General features: G+C 42.9%; 1 protein-coding gene across 3 annotated transcripts; it reads right to left on the reverse strand.

Moving 5' to 3' along the window:
• Positions 1-4,143: 4,143 nt before the first annotated feature.
• On the reverse strand, positions 4,144-19,692 carry LOC114884263 (acyl-coenzyme A amino acid N-acyltransferase 2-like). Of its 3 annotated transcripts, none has more exons than XM_029203122.1 (4): positions 18,990-19,692; positions 9,450-9,949; positions 9,010-9,212; positions 4,144-6,701 (listed from the first exon to the last, which is right to left on the reverse strand). In XM_029203122.1, the coding sequence occupies exons 2-4, from the start codon at positions 9,910-9,912 to the stop codon at positions 6,108-6,110; spliced, it is 1,260 nt and encodes a 419-aa protein (XP_029058955.1). In that variant the 5' UTR covers positions 9,913-9,949; positions 18,990-19,692; the 3' UTR covers positions 4,144-6,107. The 3 variants fall into 3 exon arrangements, with proteins under 3 accessions (XP_029058955.1, XP_029058956.1, XP_029058954.1); XM_029203123.1 differs by lacking the exon at positions 18,990-19,692 and adding an exon at positions 18,298-18,491 and having other exon boundaries at positions 9,747-9,949; XM_029203121.1 differs by lacking the exon at positions 18,990-19,692 and adding an exon at positions 18,298-18,491.
• Positions 19,693-20,909: the final 1,217 nt, after the last annotated feature.

Raw genomic sequence — 20,909 nt, forward strand, 5'->3', positions numbered from 1 at the left:
CACCATTCTACATGCTCCTGAAATGAGGAGGGTGGTTAATAAATTTTGAACACCGGCCCAGGTCGGGTTGTGGGTTGCAAGAAATCGATGAAAGAAAGTTTTCCATTCTCTTTGGGTCATCTCTATAAGTTGACATACTGTTTAATTCCAATTAAATCTGAAGTTGAAAAAGGAGAATGGGCCCAGGTCAATCCCATTGGCTGCCCCATTTCAGCAATCACACCTCCAGTGGGGGCTTGCCTTAAGGGATTTTGCCCCACCTGACAAGATCAAAAAACAAAATCCCGGGCCTTTAACCCAGGTAACTCAACGGCTGTAACCTTTTATATTGTCTGCCCACATCCCACCAGGTGGGTTTCCAACCCACAACCGGGTCAGGATCGCACAAACAACCTGGGCATAGGTGTGTTTCTTTTAACGAGGTTACCCAAAAGACATCTTCCAAACCCAAACACCCAAAACCATTTTTTTTTTTTTTTTTTTTTTTGCGGTACGCGGGCCTCTCACTGTTGTGGCCTCTCCCGTTGTGGAGCACAGGCTCCGGACGCGCAGGCTCAGCGGCCATGGCTCACGGGCCCAGCCGCTCCGCGGCATGTGGGATCTTCCCAGACCGGGCCACGAACCCGTGGCCCCTGCATCGGCAGGCGGACTCTCAACCACTGCGCCACCAGGGAAGCCCCCAAAACCATTTTTTCACTGCAAAACGAAACTAAGCGCTGAAGGTTGGTGGCACCTCCCCAGAGAAATCCCAAGGACGGTCCTATTACAAATGCACCAGGCAGCTGCTTGGATTCGTGCACAGGCTCTCAGCACCAGCAAGAGGCCAACAAACCAACAGGCAAAAGTCGCATCTGAACTTACCTCCTGGTTGACCCACCAAATTTGTTACTGAGCCAGGTTCATTTTTCAAGAGGCACAGCAAGCCAAAACGCTGAGTCACCAAGGCTCGAAGCAGAGGTTTTACTCCCAAGGCAGCCAAGAGAAGAAACCGGAGAACAAACCTCAAATCCATCTCGCAGAAAACAAGGGGCTGGGTTATTTATGGGATGACCAATAAAGAAGCAGGGAAGGCTGAGGCGTGGGGGGAGTGGGGAAAGGTGATTGGGAAAGGGTGCGCGATAATCGTGGTCCTGCACAGGTGTAGCTAAGCTACAGGCCTCTCTACGTTCAAAAGGTCACCCAGCAGACACTAGCACCTGCCCAGCTGGAGGGTCGATGGTGCTACCCTTAACTAGCTCAAGTTGAACTATACACAGCTGAGACTCCAAGGTCCTGGAAAATAACTTAGGCAAACATCTTGTTTAGGCTAGGAGCTGCTTGGAGGACATGCAAGTGTTAAAACGACCTTGATTAATGAAGGCAAGTGAAATGGATTTGACTAATCATTACTCAGTTTCAGATAGAACCAGGGGAAAAATAAAAGCAAGGAAATGCGATGAGAAAAGCATGTAAATACATTTTCAAATATTATCTTTATCACACCACATATAAGCTCAAAAAAACATTTATTAATTGATGGTGGAATCATCACTAATTTGTGTCCAGAATTTGACATCCCCTACCCATACCCCATCTTGTAATCAGGGTGTCTAGAAAACCATTTTATTAGTTAAAATGTTGCTTGGTTAGCATGAAAAAAACATTCTTTTAAAGGTGAATAGTGTATGCAGATCATTGAATAAGCCATGGGAAAGGCCTGCTGCACAGTCCTGGTCCCGCGGGTAAGATAACTTTTCTATTGTTGACCCATCTATATTTCCTCTATTGGTGGATTTTCTTCTCTGACCCAGTTTTTCTCCTTCAGGGCAATGATGGATATTCACTAAATCTTTCTCCCTGAGGCCAGAACACACCTCTGGTTGGTCTGAATTTTTCTTTCTGTATGTGTGGTATTATCAGTTAAAGTATTGTAAGGCTCTCTGTCTTTGAACTAGTCTGTCTTTTAATATTATGTGTTGAGCTAACCAAACTAAAAAATTATAAAGACACCATATCCAACCTAAATTCTAGTGGAAGCCATAATATAACAGACAAGAGAAGATTGGATTATTTCATCCCTAGCTACTGCGACCTGGGTAGATACTGCTGTCAGGCAGGTGAAATAATAGTTACATGAGTTTTGGAGGAAGACTATAAACTCAATCCCATTGTAAAGTCATCTATACTTGTGTGGGCTTAGGTATGTTAAAACTCCTCAAGACTTAGTTTACTCACCTGTAAAATGGAAATAATTTAGTGACTACCTATCCTGTGATGGTTAATTTTATGTATCAACTTGACTGAGCCATAGGGATCCCAGTTATTTGGTCAAACGTTATTCTGCATATGTCTGTGAAGGTGTTTTTGGATGAGATTAACATTAAATTCAACAGACTGAGTAAAATAGATTGCCCTCCCTAATATGGGTGGCCCTCACCCAATCAATGGAAAGCTGAATAGAACAAAAAGGCTGACCTTCCTTTAAAAAGAGGGAACTCCTCCTGCCTAGCTGTTTGAGCTAAGACGTCTGTCTTTTCCTGCCTTCAGTCTCATACTGAAACATCGGCTCTCCTTGGATCTCGAGTCTGCCCGCTTTCGGACTGTAATTTACCCTATTAACTATTGTGGTTCTCAGGACTTCAGACTCAGACTACAATTACAGCATCAGCTCTCCTGGGTCTCCAGATTGCCGGTTGCAGATCTGGGGACTTAGCCTCCATAACCGCCTGAGCCAATTCCTTATAATAAATTTCTTTCTCTCTCTGTATATTTATCTTGTTGCTTCTATTTTTCCAGAGAACCCTGACTGAGATTGCGGTACTGAGAGTGTTTCTAAAGAAACAGTTTTAAGGATGAATTTTCTGAATTGGTTCTGGCGTTTCTGGAACTGGCTCTTCAACCTGATTAGATTTAAAGTTGCTAATAACTCTATTTCAAGTAGTAAGGAGAATACTGATAGTCTATGGCATGACCTGGAAATGAAGATATGAAAAATATCACCACTGGATACTCCTCATCAACCTCTTATAAGAAGCAAAGGGGGACTTCCCTGGTGGCACAGTGGTTAAAAATCCGCCTGCCAATGCAGGGGACATGGGTTCAAGTCCTGGTCTGGGAAGATCCCACATGCTGCAGAGCGACTAAGCCCATGCGCCCCAACTACTGATCCTGTGCTCTAGAGCCCGCAAGCCACAACCACTGAGCCCGCATGCCACAACTACTGAAGCCCACGCACCTAGAGCCTGTGTTCCGCAACAAGAGAAGCCACTGCAATGAGAAGCCCGCTCACTGAAACGAAGAGTACTCCCTGCTCGCCACAACCAGAGAAAGCCCGCACACAGCAACGAAGACCCAATGCAGCCAAAAATAAATAAATTAAAAAAAAAAAAAAACTAAAAATAGAGCTACTATATGACCCAGCAATTCCACTCCTAGGTGTATATCTGGAGAAAACCATAATTCAAAAGGATGCATGCAACCCAATGTTCATTGCAGCACTATTCACAATAGCCAGGACCTGAAAGCAACCTAAATGTCCATCAACAGAGGAATGGATAAAGAAGATGTGGTACATGTATACAATGGAATATTACTCAGCCATAAAAAGGAACGAAATAGTGCCATTTGCAGAGACATGGATGGACCTAGAGATTGTCATACAGAGTGAAACAAGTCAAAGAGAAAAACAAATGTATAATATCACTTATATGTGGAATATAGAAAAATGGTACAGATGAACTTAATTGTAAAGCAGAAATAGAGTCACAGATGTAGAGAACAAACTTATGGTTACCAAGGGTGGGATGAACTGGGAGATTGGGATTGACATTTATACACTACTATGTATAAAACAGATAACTAATGAGAACCAAATGTACAGCACCGGGAACTCTACTCTATGCTCTGTGGTGACCTAAATGGGAAGGAAATCTTAAAAAGAGTGGATATATGTATACGTACGACTGATTCACTTTACTGCACAGCAGAAACTAACACAACATTGTAAAGCAACTATACTCCAATCAAAATTAATTTAAAAATAATAATTATTGGTTGCAAAAAAATTAATATGAAATTAATGGGGTTGTCATGGAGAAAAGATGTAATGCATGCTAAAGTTCTTGTCTGTTGGGGCAGAAAAATAAATATACCGATTATATCTCTTACTTTTTTATTATGAAAAATTTGCAAGCATACATAAAAGTAGAGAAAACAAACTTCACTATACCGATCATCTGGATATAATAACTTTTCACATTTGCCAGATTCCTGTAGTATTTTAAAACAATCCCCAGATACTGCAACGCTTCACCTCTAAATATGTCAGTATGCATCTCTAAAAAGTTACTTTTTTACATAACCCCAATACCATTTTGACCCCTAACAAGATAACAATTTCATAGTATCGTTTAATATCCAGTCATATTCAGAGTTCTCTAATTATCCCCCAAATGTCTTTTTACAGTTACTTTGTTCAAACCAGGCCCACACATAGCATTTGGTTAATATGCCTCTTAAGTCCCTTTTAATTTTGAACAATCCCCCAGCTCACTCCAATGCAAAAAGGAAAGCAAAATCCCACAAAGTGAAAAATTCCAAATTTTTTCATGCAATTAACTTGTGAAAAGAGACAAAGTCAGTTGGTAATTAACTTGTGAAGAGACCAGGTCATAGAATGATGGACAATCTATGTTTGTCTCCTTGTAGTACCATTTAAGTTGTTCACTAACTACCACATTAGTAAGAAGTTTGATCTAAGGGCTTGATTAGCTTCAAGTTGAACAGTGTTGTTAGAAATAGTTCTAAGCAGTGCTGGGCACTCCACATTACATCTTGTCATGAACCACAACAAGTCAAATTGACCATTTTTAGAGATGCTAAATTTGATCAGTGGGTTCAGGTGGAGACAATCTGACCCCTCCATTGCAAAGTGAGGTCCTTATAACCAGCAAGTTATCTACAGGATGATACTTTGTACTTTGGTAAAATTACTCTTGGGTTTAAGGGTGGGGGGAGGGAGGAAGCAAATCAGAAACTATTTAGACATTAACAAAATGAGAACACTGCATATCAAAAATCCAGGAAAACACAAATATGGCAGAAGGAATGAACTTATTTCAAAGAAGCATACACTGATGAATCAGGAAAAATTAGATTTGGCCAATAAACAACCCAAAAGCTATTCTAAGAAAAGGTTAATAAAATAGACAAATATTTAGCAAGTCAGACTGAAAGGAAAAGGAGAAAGCATGCAAATAAACAACAGGGGATATGTAAAAAATTATAAGAGAAAAATGTGTTCCAGAAAATAGGGGTGAAATTCTGAGAAAATATAAATGACTAGGTTGGCTTCAAAAGAAATTTTAAAGCCCAAACTAGTCAATATGAGAAACTGATCTAGTAGAATTAGATGAATAAGCAAAATTAGTCCATTAATGAATGCAATTCACCACATTAACAGATTATAGGAGAAAAGCATCATGAAAATGATAATAGCTAACTCTGATATAGAATTGCTATGTGCCCGGCTCTCTTCTAATCACTTTAAATATAGCTCATTTAATTTCACTAAATGCTCCAAAGGCACTTGAGCATTTAGCCCCACTCCTGATTAAAATTATAAAAAAGAAATATATTTTAGGAATAAAAAGAAGCGTCACTATTCTAAAAAAGAATTAATGTATCTACTGGAAATCTCTAGCAAGGATTACCCTTGATGGTGGCATCAGGAACTTTTCATATCAAATGTCAAATTCAACCCACAATGGTTTAAACAGAAAATGATTTCACAAGTGACTTCAAAGTTCCAGAACATTCATCTAGATTGGCGATACCTGGATCCAAGGTTTCCCTTACCGGGGTACAAAAGGTTATTCAATTTGCAAGGGTATCACAATTTTGAAATAGCAACGTACCTGGTGCATATAAACCAAGATTCAATTTACAGAAATTCAAAGAACATACAATTTTGTCAGAAATATTTCAGATGCACCTGATTCTTTGACTTTGTCCAATTTCCTTCCAGTTGATTCAAGATGACTGTGAATCTAGAGAAATCAGGAGTCCCCTCCCCCACTCACATCCCTGCCTTATCCAATTTTTTTGTTTCTCCTCCCCTATCATCACCCTTAGAGTGTGCTTCTGCTCTGAACAAGGTGTTGCCTGAAGAATTTCTGGATCTCTCCCCAGGCGTGCTCCTGGGCTGCCGCGTGGCCCACAGGGTCCCCCCCCCAAAGCAGGGGGCAGAAGAGGCCGCGGCTCCAGGACGCATAGCACAGGGGCAAATAGGGCGGCTCTATGAGGTGGCCCGCCCCGGGGTAGAGCAGCATCCTTCCGCTGCTTCTGCCGTGCCTCCGCAGCTGGTCCAGGGCTTGCTCAGCGTACTCTCTGCTATTGAAGCATTCGTCATCCTCCCCTATAATGAAGAGGATCGGACCCTGGGCCTTTTCAATAGGAAGCACACTGTGTTGATTCAGTGCATCTCGGGGGTTCCCCTTGTAGTGACGGAGGCACAAAGCGCCCATGATGTTGAACTCCATGCGCTCCGGCAACGAGGGGATGGGTGTTATAACCAGATCCCGGTACTTGAGCGGAAATTCAAAGATGGCATTGCACCCATTGATGCAGACAGTGGCTGCCACCTCCTTCAGGTAGCAGGCCATGGCCAGCCCGATCTCTGCACCTTTGCTCACAGAGATCACTCCAATTCCTGGCTTTTGGATCTGAAGGAGAAAATAAAGGAAACCCATTACAGGACATTCTCTGAGAAGGAGCTGTCCTACAGGCCAGTAAGCTAGTATGATGGGAAGAGTCTGAAAATGCGGGGTGGGAGTCCTGGCACTAAGGTTTACCAGCTTTGCGACTGAGAGAGAATACTACCTACTTACCCTCCCTAAGCCTTATTGTCTTATGGGGGTGATAATATTACCTACCTTGTAGGACAGTTATGAAGATCAAGCAAAAAAAACAGAAATTAAAACTCTTCACCCAAAGCAGAGCTCTATAAAGGCAAAAAGGGTCTAATACACCAGCAACATTAGACATCACAAGAGCAGAGGCAGGTAAGATTTTTGAAGAATCGAATTCTTCTCTCCAGCTAGTAAAAGAGGTGTCCCAGTTTCTTTCAAATATTAGGTAAGTGTAATTCATATTTAAACAGCATTTTACAGCTACAAAGGATTTGCATATTTGTTAAACCAAAGGCTAATCCTGGAAGGATTGGGAGTGTAAAGATGAAAGACTTAGATTCTGTAAAAATTGAATGTCAGTTCCCAGTCCACTAGGAAAAGTAGTAGGTCACAGGAGGGAGTCCTTAACTTTGTGGTGGGCCCAGGGACCAGAGGGAAGGGAAGACATCTGAGGGATGAATGAGGAAAGGAAGGGCATTCTGGACAAACAATAGCAAATACATAGTGACCCTGTGTGTTTACTTTGCTCACAGTTGTATCCCAGCACCTTTCTATCATCAGAATCACCTGAAAAAAAAACTTTTAAAACTTGAGCTTTCTGAGATCCAGTTTTTGTTTGTTTGTTTGTTTGGTTTTTTGCAGTATGCGGGCCTCTCACTGTTGTGGTCTCCCCCGTTGCGGAGCACAGGCTCCGGACGCGCAGGCCTAGTGGCCATGGCTCACGGGCCCAGCCGCTCTGCAGCATGTGGAATCTTCCCAGACTGGGGCACGAACCCGCGTCCCCTGCATTGACAGGCAGATGCTTAACCACTGCGCCACCAGGGAAGCCCCTAAGATCCAGTTTTTTGAGAGCTACTTCAGTAGGTCTGAGTGGGCCCAAGAATCTGATACTATAAAATATCCCCAAGGAAATCCAGTGTGCATCCACACCTGAGAACCATCCACGTGAGGAGTGGATTGGGAAGTGAGGGAGGAGGGCTATAAATGGAGACGGGAAATTGATTAATGCACTATTGCAGCATCACAGCTGAGCAATGATGAGGGACTAAAACAGCGGCAGGGAGGGTGAAGAGGGTGTGATGTACTGAGAAAGAACCTAAAACACTTTGGGATGGGTTGAGGGTGTGGGGAAAGGAAGAGGGAAGAAGCCAGATGGGCACAGGTGACAAGGTGGATTTATTGAGCGTTTACTATATGCTCGGCCCTCCAACAAGAAAACGGGGATTCAGGAAGTGTAAGTCTCGCTCAAGGTTACAACAGTATCAAGGGGCAGAGGTGGGAATTGAACCTCTTCTGTGGAATCTGACTACAAATTGAATTTTGGCAATTGCCCTTTCTCCTCATACAATGTCACGAATAGTTAAATTTGAAGTGAAAAACAAAATTAACTTGAAAACATTTCACCTGGGCTTTAATTCCTTCTAGGCAATCCTTTAAACAGAGCCAAATATGCTTGGGAAAATCACGGGTGTATTTGATTATGACGATAACACTGAAGATGGGGATACCGGTGATGCTGCAATAGCAAACATATCCTATCTCTTCTTGAGAAGAGTCAAGGCTCCAGGAGAGAACGATGTAAGCTGGGGAGTCAGGATGACTTAACGGTTTGGAGCAAAGACATTGCCCCAAGGGCTCTGTCACTTACTGGCCGTGGAGTGTTGGCCTCTTACTTAACTGAGATGGGTATGCCTTCTCATCTGAAAAATGAGGACCATGTCAAAAGTACTAACTTCACACAGTAATTATGAGCATTAAATGAGATAGTGCATATAAAGTATTGAGCACAGAGTCTAACAAAGAGTCACTTAATATAAACATTAGGTGATATGGTTGTTTTACCCTGTCAGGTTGAACTGTAAGAAATACCTGATTTTTGAACTAGCAAATGAAGAGAAGCATAATATACCCACCATTTATTGTCTTCTTTGTGCCAGTAAGCACTAGGCTGATCCTAATCAACCCAACAATCCTACAAGGTACGTATTATTATCTGCATTTTCACTCAACAGTGCTGTGCCCAAGTCTAAACAGACTGGTAATATAGGCAGAACGGACATTTGTGATTTTTTATTGTTTTGGCTATAATGTTGCCAGGTAAAATGAAAAGTATTTTAAATACCTTGGGATGAGCTAGTAGCAAGTTGGTAGCTTCCTCAAAATATTCCAGGTCCACCTCCTGCAACTGCTTGGGCAGGTCTGCGTAGGCAAAATATGCTAAGGCCAGCACTGCAAAGCCATGGGCAGCCAGAAGACTGGCCCGATACTCAACTAGACCCCCGATGCCCCCAAACAAATCAATGAGTCCTGGGAAAGGGCCTGCCCCTAAGATCAAGAAAAAAGAGAAGAGAATGAGATCACAAAGACTAACAAGAGGGTCAAGGAGGTGCCAGCAAAAGTACAGGCTGAGCAGAATGAATTCCACCTTCACACACACAACGAAACGGCTTATTACTTTTAAAATATTGTGGGAAATACTAGTTTGCCAACAGTTTGATGCCCTTTGCTTTTGTTTTTATTTCCATGAACCATGTCTTCTAGATCATGAAAGATTAGTCTCACCTGGAGGGAGGAAAAGGGCTCCTCGCACACGACCTTCTTGGACCTGCACCCGCTGTGTCTGAGGGCTGGAGAACCAACGCTGCACCACCTGGCTGGCCCTGGGCTGAACCTCCCCTGACTTTTGTAAATAAACGGAGTCATATAGCTCCAGAGTGATCCAAAAGGGGCTGTTCATCACATCTTTCTTAATCTGCCTCTCAAAAGCCTTCTCCGGCTTCAGAGACCAGAAGAGGCCCATAGGGTGGACCCCCACGTAGTGGCCCCCCAAGGCAGGAGCCTGCTTCAGGTCCAGCTCACCAGCCTTGCTGGCCCTGTAGAAGGCTCTGGACTGGTACAGATTCCCCTTCTCATCCTTCATAGATGCCATGAGTGTCACCGTCTGCAGTGGGGGCAGGCCTGTCACTCGGATGTGCACGGGCTCATCCGCGAGGGCACTTGCCGGGGTGGCTGTCAGCTGGAACATTGGCAACCGGCAAAGGGACCAAGTGGTATTTCCTACCCTGCAGTGAGAGAGAAAACTCTGAGTTGGAGACTTCAGTTCCAAGGAAGAGGCCCAGACAAGGCTTATATTAGGTCTGGCCAAGGCAGATTTCTAGATACTAGTACAAAATACACAGGACATTTGGAGGAGGGAAAATAGGGTGTTGCAGACAGTACTCATTATTCTCATTTTACATATGAGGAAACAGGTTAAGTGACATGCTCAAAGTCTTGTAAATAATTAATAGTAGAACCTGAAATTCAAGCTAGGTCTGCCACTACAGCCTCCTGTCTTATCCATTACAACACTGTAGGAAATCTTAGTTTTGTGGTTTTGAGTAAGTTGAGCTTCATATCTTCAGTTGAGATCATTCCCAGGTGACCTATTTCACTGGTGTTTGTTAGGATCCGAGGGGGTAATGCATGATTAAGGGTTTATTGGAAGGATCAGTGCTGCTTTTCAACTCCCATACCTACATAAACAAGAAACATGTTATGCTGTTGTTTCTTTCTTTCTTTTCTCTTTTTTTAGTTTCCAATCCCTCCCTGCCATTGTAAGACGGACTGCCAGCTCTTTTCAGAGTTCCCATTATTTGTTCTTTTTAAGGGAAAATAAAACTTCATGATCTGCTTTTGTGGCTTTCCAACAGAGTGATAAATATAAAATATTGTTTGTAGCAAAGAGAATGAAATATACATTTGATCAGCTATTTCATACTCTCCTCATTTTATGAGCAAAATTTGGGGTACTCTCTCCCTCCTTCCTCCCTCTGTACATTCCTTCTTTCTTTACTTTCCCTCCTTTCTTCTATACCTCATTCCACAAAGGATTTGAACCTGTTTGTAGATAAAGGAGGCATAAACAAATAAAAATAAAACAGGATCTGGGAAAATATGAACTAGCATCAGAGACACTGAATGAATGACAGCCAAAGGAAAAAAGGCAATCTCTCAGTTGTGTTGTTCTAATTAGCCTCATAGAAAGGGTTACCAGTTTCTCAAAGGAAAGGAAAAAGTGAGGCCTTTCCAATATTTTCCTAAGAGAAATTTCTCGTATGAAACTTTGACATAGGTGTGCATCATTTTTCCAACAATATCTTCACACAAATGGTAGTAACAGGTGTTCCCTCAGAAAGCTTGATCCTCCAAGGGATCCTTGATTTTATTTTACAGAGGAATGCAAAGTGAAGGCTTTGGGGTTTAGATTTGTGAGCAGAAAAGATTCTGGAGAAAATAAACAGGCTCTGGCAGTGCAGGGGCAGAAGAGGGGTTTTAATGCCCAGTTCTTCACTGTTGAAAGCAGGTCTTTGGAGGAAAGAGAGGGTCAAGGAAAAATGCATTTTGTGCTTCTTTTAAGAAAGTGATTTTCTGCAAAGGATGCACTCCCTCCCACCTGACCCCCATCAACAACCAGCATTACTGACCATTTCAAAACTCATGGTCAATAGAATAATTTGGAATAAATAGAATGATTGTGAATGTTTTCCCTCAATACCAGCAGAGTTCTTGGCAGAAGAAGGTGGCATCAATTCAAACTTCCTGGGTCTTTCTTATGTATCAGGGAAATGGGACCTGTAATATGAATAAGAACACCCCACGTCCCATGTGACATTTCAGTGCTCCCTTGGTATTTTCTGATCTGGTCCTTCCTATAACTCTCTGTATCTGTTCTTTCCTTCTTCCCAAAAAGAGATCATTGAGAAGGGGTACTTGCGTGCCCTATTCCACAAATTCTTCTTCCTTCTCAAAACTTCTATATAATTTATTGACCCGATACAGATTTGATTTTCAAATTGAATTAATTTGAATTAATTAACATAACTATTCTCCTGCATTCCTGCGTGCATCCCGCATCTGGTCTTATTCTTCCAGGTGGACTGCAAATTCTTCAAGGGCAAGCAACTATGTGTTAAAACTTTAGGAATCCTATTGATACTCATATAGTAAATTATACAATGTACATGCTTCAGAGTTATGAAATTCATAACAGGGGCAGGAAAAAATAGCACCAAAAATGTAATTAAAATACTTTACTTACATAGTGCTTTTGTAATATATTAGAGTCTCTTGCCAAGTCAGGGTCCCTCTTTATCTGAGAATTGCTCCCTAAAGCCCAGAGATGGACCCTCAGCAGCTATGTTTATACCATGTGACCTCCACCCCGGGGGGCCGTTGCTGACAGGATCAGGACTGGATACCTGATTCAAGATGTGCCAGGGATGTTCCCCCCTTGCCAATTTGGAATGGAGACCCAGAGTCACCAGTCACTCTATCAAGGTAAGGACTAAAGGTGTAGCAAGAAGGCACCTAGGTAGCAAAATTTACTTGCATGACCAAGTCCCTGAAGTCCTGAAATTTTGCACTCTAGGTGCCCTCCTGCCTCAGCCTAGTCTTAGCCTTGGACTCTTTTTACGTGGCTGTATCCATAAAATTCAGAAGCTGTAACCAGATAATCACAGAAAGACAGTCTTGCAGTAGAGTATGGGAGTTTGAGGAAAGAGAGAAAGATACAGGGACAAAGAGAAATTAGATTGCTCCTATCCTGAGAAACCCCTGAAGAAAGAAAGGGTAGGTCATTTAGAAGGTCTGTGGTTATATAAATAAGTGTCAGAGAAAAGAGAGATGGAAGAAGATAGGTTTCAGAAGACTTCAGTCTTTGAAAGGAATCTATCTTAGAGCTAGAATTTTATTTTGGGGTCTCAGCACTTAGCTGACTATGCTTACTGTTTTGTCTCCTAATTTTTCTGGAGCTCCTGTTAAATGTGTTAAGTTATTGATTCTGACTTCTCAGAAATTCCCCATAATGGTCATTAGTATTCTATGTCTAGATTTTTGCCATTTGCACCAAGGTATATGCAAGGGGTTAGATTATAATGAAACTTCCTATAAGAAGCAGGCGTTCTCCCAAGAGCACGTGAAACAAAGAGAGAAAGAGAGAGAGAGGTCACTTGATAAGTCAACAGTGTGTGCCTGTGAATGGTGTGTCAGGTTTCCTGACCAAAGACTAGGAAGCAGCCACATGATCAGCAATCCCACAGTCACTGCCTTTGGAACATGGGCTAAACATGGCTGACAAGATAGGGTGTGCCCGCATGAAGATCTGGTAGGGATCCAAGGCACAGTTTGACAGATTACCTCTTCAGAAGCTGGTTGTAAGTCTATCAGACCTCAGACTTATTCAAGCCTTGTGCCATCTGTTCTTTATATAACACCCCCTTATATATTCAAGAAACAAGAAAAATCCAGGATTTAAATACATACACATGGGGACTTCCCGGATGGTCTAGTGGTAAAGAATCCGCCTTCCAATGCAGGGGACACGGGTTCAATCCCTGGTTGGGGAACAAAGATCCCACATGCCACGGGGCAACTAAGCCCACACGCTACAACTTCTGAGCCCGGGAGCCTCAACTAGAGAGGCTGCGTGCTGCAAACTACAGAGCCTATACGCCACAGCTAGAGAAGAGAAAAACCCGCATACCACAACTAGAGAGAAGCCTGAGCGCTGCAACAAAAGATCCCACCTGCTGCAACTAAGACCCAACACAGCCAAAAATAAATAATACATACATACACTTGTACACACACACACACACACACACACACACACACACACATACACAAAAGAAGATTTGATACCTATACACCAGGGATTCTCAACTGGGTTTCTGAGGAACTCCGAGGCTCTGCAAAATGTCACTAGGGTTTCCACAAGAGCTCTTAATTGGAAAAAAGAGAAACAGTTTTTGAACTTCAAGTGTGATGTGATGCTAGTGCATGCAATGATGGAGGGAGACAGTCACTGAGCTGTTCCTTTACATGTTGTTCAGCCCCATAGGGTGGTGTGTGAAAGGATCATGTACAATTGGCTGAGACCATTCTCAGTTTGGGATGCAAGATTAGGGGAGGCTGTTGATGGCTAGTGGCGAGCTCGATGTGGAGAAGAGCATGGTGGGCTGATGTGTGCCTCTCCTTCCTGAATTACCTCCTCCAAACTCCCCTTATGCTCCGTGGACTGAGTTAAAGGAGTGAACAAACTCTATCGGTGTCATAGGGAAGGAACGCTGCATTCCGAAAATGAATTTTTACACACTGTAGTCAGCTGCACCCTGGCACTTCGTTACCATTTGTAAACATTGTGAAGTGTGGCCAGTGTAAGAAGAGAGTTTTCGGGCTTCCCTGGTGGCGCAGTGGTTGAGAGTCCGCCTGCCGATGCAGGGGACACGGGTTCATTTCCCGGTCCGGGAAGATCCCACATGCCACGGAGCGGCTGGGCCCGTGAGCCATGGCCGCTGAGCCTGCGCGTCCGGAGGCTGTGCTCCGCAACGGGAGAGGCCACAACAGTGCGAGGCCCGCATACCGAAAAAAAAAAAAAAGAAGAGAGTTTTCATACGGAATTCTTCTCATTCTGTTGCTTATTATGAAACTCTTTTATATTTCAGTAAGCATTCCAAATATGTCTGATGGTCCAATGGAGTGATAAATTTGAGGGTAAATTTAAAAGGGGAAGAAGGGAATTGAAGGACTAGGGACAAAACTCAGAAGATTAGTGATGGAGAACTGCCATTTTCTGAGTCATTTGACAAGAGGCCACACACTGAAACACTCTGTCTTTACAGTGAAGTTACTTATCAGTGGGATTTACATCAGCTGGTAATACAAGTTGTCCTGTTGCATTGGGTATGGTCTTTAACAAACAACTAAAAAATGCAGCAATGGCTCCAGGAAAATGGAAAAGACAAAATATCACAATTATTTGACAAGTAAAGGGGCTGGTAATTTTAAGTGGCCTTTGGAATTCAGCTCTCCCCTCATTTCCCTTTTTTCTGTAACAGCAAACAACTATTGAGCACTTACTAATGGCTAGTCACTGGGTAATATGAATCCACATAGTAAAGTCTTTTCACTTTTCAGTACACTTTTATGACCATTATTTCTCTTGACCCTTGCAAAAAACCTGTGGGAATAAAAAATTATTATTATCCTTACATTGTAAATTAGGAAATTGAGCTCAGCTAGTTAAATGACTTACCCAAGCTTGCCTATGTTGTTAATGATGAAGCAAGAATTTTAACCAGTACCATCTGACCCTACATATAAACCTTACTTATCTTCCCCAGATGAGGGTAGACATATGAGAGCTCATTCTTTTCCTAGCCTCCCCCTCTTGTTTTTCTTTCCTACTTCTTCTTTGACCCTAACTTCATCTTTCCCTTTCCTTAACTCTGAAGCTTTTAGTTAAATATATACCCTGGTGTACAGGGTGGCAGGACTAGTAATGGAATAGTAGGAGTAAACTTTAGTCCACAAACCCACATGTGCATGAAATGTAATTTTTTTTCTATTTTTCTAAATTCAGAGTAATTCCTATTTTGAGTCCTTGTTCCTCCAGATGGCAGAGATATAATCACAGAATTCAGAGCATCCTGCTCTTCCTGGGAGCTCAAGGAAGTTCCCTGTGACTGTGGCAGTGCTCAAAGACTTGGGGTTGGGAGACCCTGTTCATATGTTACTATGCATTCTTCTAAACCTGTTTTACAATGGATACCAGTGGTTCCAAATTCGGATACCTATAGGGGCCAGGCAGGTAATATAAATTTGTAGATAAAGGACAGAGATGAACAAAATGTAAGACTGCAGTGAACCTAAGACTACCTGCCCATCTAAGGCATTCAAATGTATTCTATTAAAAAAATGCACACACACAAAACTACCCAACAACAACAACCAACCAACCAAAGGAAAAAACCCAAGGCGTGGACCAAACGAAATACACCAAACGAAATACACGCATTTGTGACTTCTGAAATTCACATCATCTATTAGGCTTTTTGCAACATAAAGGCCAGGAAAAAATTTTTGTTTTTCTCTTTCCTGAAGCAATAAGTATCAACTGATCTCCCTCTGGAGGAAGAAGGAAAACAAGGTCAAATAAAAATACAAGAATGTGGGGATGGGAAGTGGGAGTGAGGACTCAGCCATTAATATTTCCAGTGGTATATGGCAAGTTAACCCTGCCCTCAAACCTTCTCCTTGTCACCTCTCATCATGCTGAATCTTTACGATTTTTTCCTGCTTTCCCTGTATTCCATTTCTATTGTCTTATTCTAATTGGATCCCAACTAATCCACATACTGCTATAGGGATTAATATCTTTGTTAGTTGTTAAGGCTTATTGCCTGCCAGGGCCCGTCCCTCACAGATTTTCAAAATAAGTTGTAAGAAGACTTAAAACTTATCCTGTTCAACACTCAATTGTCATCATCATCAATGAAGCACCTACACTGTGCGGGGACACCCAGATGAAGAGGGCTGTCCCTCCTCTGGGCTCTCTCTCTACCATGTCTCCCAGAGCACTTAATTCTTGAACTTAATATTAATGAGTAATGTATGCTGTGTGTACTCTCTCCTGTTACTTTGTAAATTTCTTGAAGGCAGGATCCTGTCTGATGTGTCTTTGTCACTTTCACTGCACAGGAGCCCTTCACATCCCATGTATTCATTAAATGATTGTGGATTTTCCTCTCCATTCCCATAAACTCTCATCCTTTTACCCAATTATTTCTCTCTCTTTACAGTTGCTTTTTCTCCCCAGTCTAATCTCGACAATGTTGTCAGACAGATCTTTATAAAACTCAAAAATAATCAATTTACTCATCTGCTTTAAACTTCCAGTGGCAGCCAGATTCATTTGAGGATAAAGTCTAAATCTTTTGTCCTAGCACTTAAGACTCTTTGCAGGGGAATGGCTCTACCATAGCACCCTCGAGACCTTCCATGTTTCCACAGGAACAGCTTGAACCACCATATGACCTAAATCTGGGTGGAATGCCTTGTGATCCTCCCAGGAGCATGGCATGAGAAGCAGTCTTTACAAGAGGCTTCACAAGACAGTTTTCCCATCTGTCTCTCCCTATCTTGTGGGAGGCTGCCATGAGGCAGCTTTCCCATCCACCTCCCTGGTTCCAGAGAGGCATGGGACTCTCCATCTCATACTTACACCCCTTTAGGGCAGAGCTGCAGGCTCTAGGACCACTAAGCTGCAGTCTAGGATCAGCTCCTCAGCCACTGAATATCTCACAACTCTGTTGAAGATGCCTGGTTCCTTTTGCTTCAGTTCCATCCTTTTGGTGGGTGAGACAAGGACCCAGAGAGCTGCACCCTTGGCACCTCTTGCCTTCACTGCCTATATAAGTAATAAACTGTCTGAATCTAAAAGGGGCTCCTTATTTCTTTTCCAGCTGAACCTGTCAGTCTTGGACTTGGACTTCCCTTTGTGTTTGACACAATTTATCATCTAATTCAATCAAAGCCTTTCACCACCACCCCCCAATCTATTTACTAGTCTAAGGAACCATCTCATTACAAACCTAGCATAGGATATTGTCAAAATCTGCTTCTTTATCTGTCTCTCCCTTTTCTGCTCTATCCAATATAGTACCCACTAGCCATGTACAGCTACTTAAATTTCAATTCACTTAAAAATGCATGAAATTGACATTTAAAATTTAGCTTCTCATTCACGCTAACCACATTTTAATTGCTCAGTAGCCACATGTTACTAGTGGCTACTTTATTGGACCATGTAGCTATAGAATATTCCCATCACCACAGAATATCCTACTGGACAGCACTACTCTGGATTGTAAAGTATTCCTCATGGGCAAGAATTATACCTTGTTCAACACTCTACTTCTCAGTCCCTAGAATAGTGCCAGTACATAGTGATCGCTCAGTAAATGTTTGAGGAATGAAGTGAAAGAATAAATGATAGATAAAAAAGCACACACAAAAAAGTTGAGTGACATATCTCAGAGAGAGTGTGAAGACAGAACAGAAGCCCAGTTGAATATTTATAGGCTACTTCTGAAGATAGAAAATTCCTCAAAATCCAATGGGATACAATTTCCAGGGTTCCTCACTTCTTTGCAGCAGAAGGCAGGACTGTCCATGAAACAGTTAATGTACACTGCAGACTGTCAGTGAAACCAAAGATAGAAAGCAGCCAGAGGGCAAGAAACAAGAACTCGGCTGCCTCTCACAGGCATAGCCTCCTGGTGGCTAGAGAGGGAGCCCTCAGCAAAATGGAAGCAATCTGATAGGGTCTGAAAGCTGATAGCTGCATTGCTGAGCACGTTTCAGACCCCCCCAGAGTCCCAGGGGGAAGGATGGGGATCACGCCTGCACCACTGGGAGACCTTGACCTGTTAGAGGAAGGGCAGTCAAGAACTGGCGGGACATCAACACATCAGAAGGCAGGAAACAAAGAATAAAAGAGAGCGAAAGGTCCCGTGGAAGTTAAAATTACCATATTACCAATCAAGAAACAAAAATTCCATTTCCTTTAGGATCCTGTTGCTTTTCTTACTTCATCACAGCACTTCCTCCTCCCAATAAATCCCAGAGAAAAATTCTTTGAGTCAAGAAACATCTCTCCAGGGACTTCCCTGGTGACGCAGTGGTTAAGAATCCGCCTGCCAGTGCAGGGGACACGGGTTCAAGCCCTGGTCCAGGAAGATCCCACATGCCACAAAGCAACTAAGCCCATGCGCCATAACTACTGAGCCTGCGCTCTAGAGCCCGTAAGCCACTACTGAGCCCACGCACCTAGAGCCCGTGCTCCGCAACAAGAGAAGCCACTGCAATAAGAAGCCCGCGCACCACAACGAAGAGCAGCCCCTGCTCACCGCAACTAGAGAAAGCCTGCACACAGCAACGAAGACCCAAAGCAGCCAAAAATTAATTAATTAATTAAATGTATATAAAAAACAATCTCTCCATTAGTCGCGTTAGGCTGGACCCTGACTTTTGCAGCCAAGTGTGCATTTCACCTCCAAAATAGTCTCTAAACAGTCTTCTGGTTAGGTTTATGCATCTGACATAAATCAGCGTTTGAACAATAAACTACCTGGGATAGTAATTTCTGGTTCTTCAGAGAACTGTGCTACCCACTGAGGTGAGCAAAACATACACAGAAAGACAAAGCAGCCTCCCCCGGTTCCCTGCTGCTGAAATCAGAAAGCAGACCTTTTCTACTTGGCCACGACAGCCCTGACTCACCCTGAATTCGGCTGCAGGAAGCAGTCTGGAGCGGGATGGCTTACTGAGCCGGCTAGAAGCACTGGACACTTGCCTATTGCTTGCTAATTTAGATCGTTCAAAATACCCCAGCCTGCTGTTCAAAGTTGAAATTGTCTCCATAGAAACCATCAGCTGCTCCTTTTTCTTTCTTTTTTTTTTTTTTTAAGTTCCCAGGGACAGGGCTACGAGCACATGCTGCCACAGGGTCTGGGCAGAGGCTCAGTTTAGCTGGTGTGCCTTTCAATCCAGGTGTTTCATAAAGGAATGTTTTATTTCATCACATAGGTCTGGTTTCCACACCTCTTCCCTGGACTCCTCCTCTCAACTCCTGGCTCTCTTCTCCTTTGCTTCAATTCCTTCTCTATCTCCTCCTCTAAGTCAGTGGTCTCTTAGGCAGCTGCCTTTTTAGTGGTTTCTAAGATGAGTCCCAAATATCCATCTTCAGAGTGGTGTGGGTTTCAGGCTCATCTGACAAGTCTGTTAAATAAAGATTCCCAGGCCCCTCAGCTGGAGATTCTGACTTGATAGGTTTGGGGTAAGTTTCTGGGATCTGTACTTTTAAAAGCAGATTCTAAAGCATAGCCCAGTTTGCAAACCACTCTTCGAAGGGACAGCAAAAGCCCTCCCCATGCAAAAATGCCTCCTCAGGACCAGACCCCCTGAAATCTGTCCTATTGTTAATCCCATCAGTCAATGCCCATTGTCAAAATATACAAGTGATCCAAGCTACAAACTGCAGACTGTGCGTCCAGGTTGTGAACTCCTTGAGGGAAGGTACCATGTCTTTTAATTTTTGCATCTCTTGCAGCCAGTGAGGTGTAGCTGGCCTCTGGAATCAGAAAGACTTAGATTGGAACCCTGATTCCTTTACATCTGTCATTGTGACTGACCTCAAGCAAATTACTTACCTTTCCTTGGGCTTCAGCTTTCTAACTTGTGAAATGGGAATGGTACAATAAAATGTATTAAAAGTGAAGTATAAGCCTTGAGGAGAAGGGACCAATATTGGAAGTCATGGGCAGATTGGAATGTCTGGGAGAAGAGGAGGCTGTTTTAGCACACAGCTCTTACACAGGATGAGAGGTATCTTGGCAGGCTAGCAAGGATCCCAGCTTAGTGACTAATTCCTAGGACTTGATCCAAGGATGGGAGGTGGGCTGGGGAGGAACGCAGCAGAAATAGTGTTGTTTTTACTAAGACTCTAAGAGAAGCACAGGAAAGGGTGCTCCAGCATCCAGGCAATAAAATGAGATGCATGCTAAGCTGGCACAGAGTCAGACCTTCTTCACTCTGCTGCCTAGAACAGAAGACACCAGGGACCTGGCACTCCATGGACCCTCAAAGAATGTAGCAAATTAAGAGCGGGGACATTGGTGGGAGCACTGGGCAGTAAGGTGCTAACCATGTACAAGGGAGGCATTAGCAGTTGTCAGTAGCAGGTGTGAACCATGCAGAAAAGACTGAAGTCCTTTGAGGAAGAAGCCTGCCTTCAGACCCAAGACTGTAACATCAACTCTTCCCTGGGTCTCCAGCTTGCTGGCCCACCCTGCAGATTTCCAGTCCCCACAATCGCATGAGTCAAATCCTTAAAATATCTGTCCCTCTGTCTCTGTCTCTCTTTCTCTCTCTCTCCCTCTCTGTCTCTGTCTCTACGATTATATCAATATATAATTTTAGGGTAGAATTTAACTGACATAAGGCAGATTAACAGGAGAAAAGCATACACATTTACTTAGTGTAAGCTTTATGTGACACAGGAGCCCTCACAAGGAATGAAGACCCAAAGCAATGGCAAAACCTACCTGTTTTATATTAGATTGAACAAAGAGAGGCAATTGTGGAAAAGTAATTATACTATGTGAGGAGCCTAAAGGAAGATAAGAATTGTTTTTATCAAGG

The sequence above is a fragment of the Monodon monoceros genome, unplaced genomic scaffold (assembly GCF_005190385.1).
Source record: "Monodon monoceros isolate NGI ecotype Baffin Bay Population unplaced genomic scaffold, NGI_Narwhal_1 Super_Scaffold_5, whole genome shotgun sequence".
Taxonomy (NCBI): Eukaryota; Metazoa; Chordata; class Mammalia; order Artiodactyla; family Monodontidae; genus Monodon; species Monodon monoceros.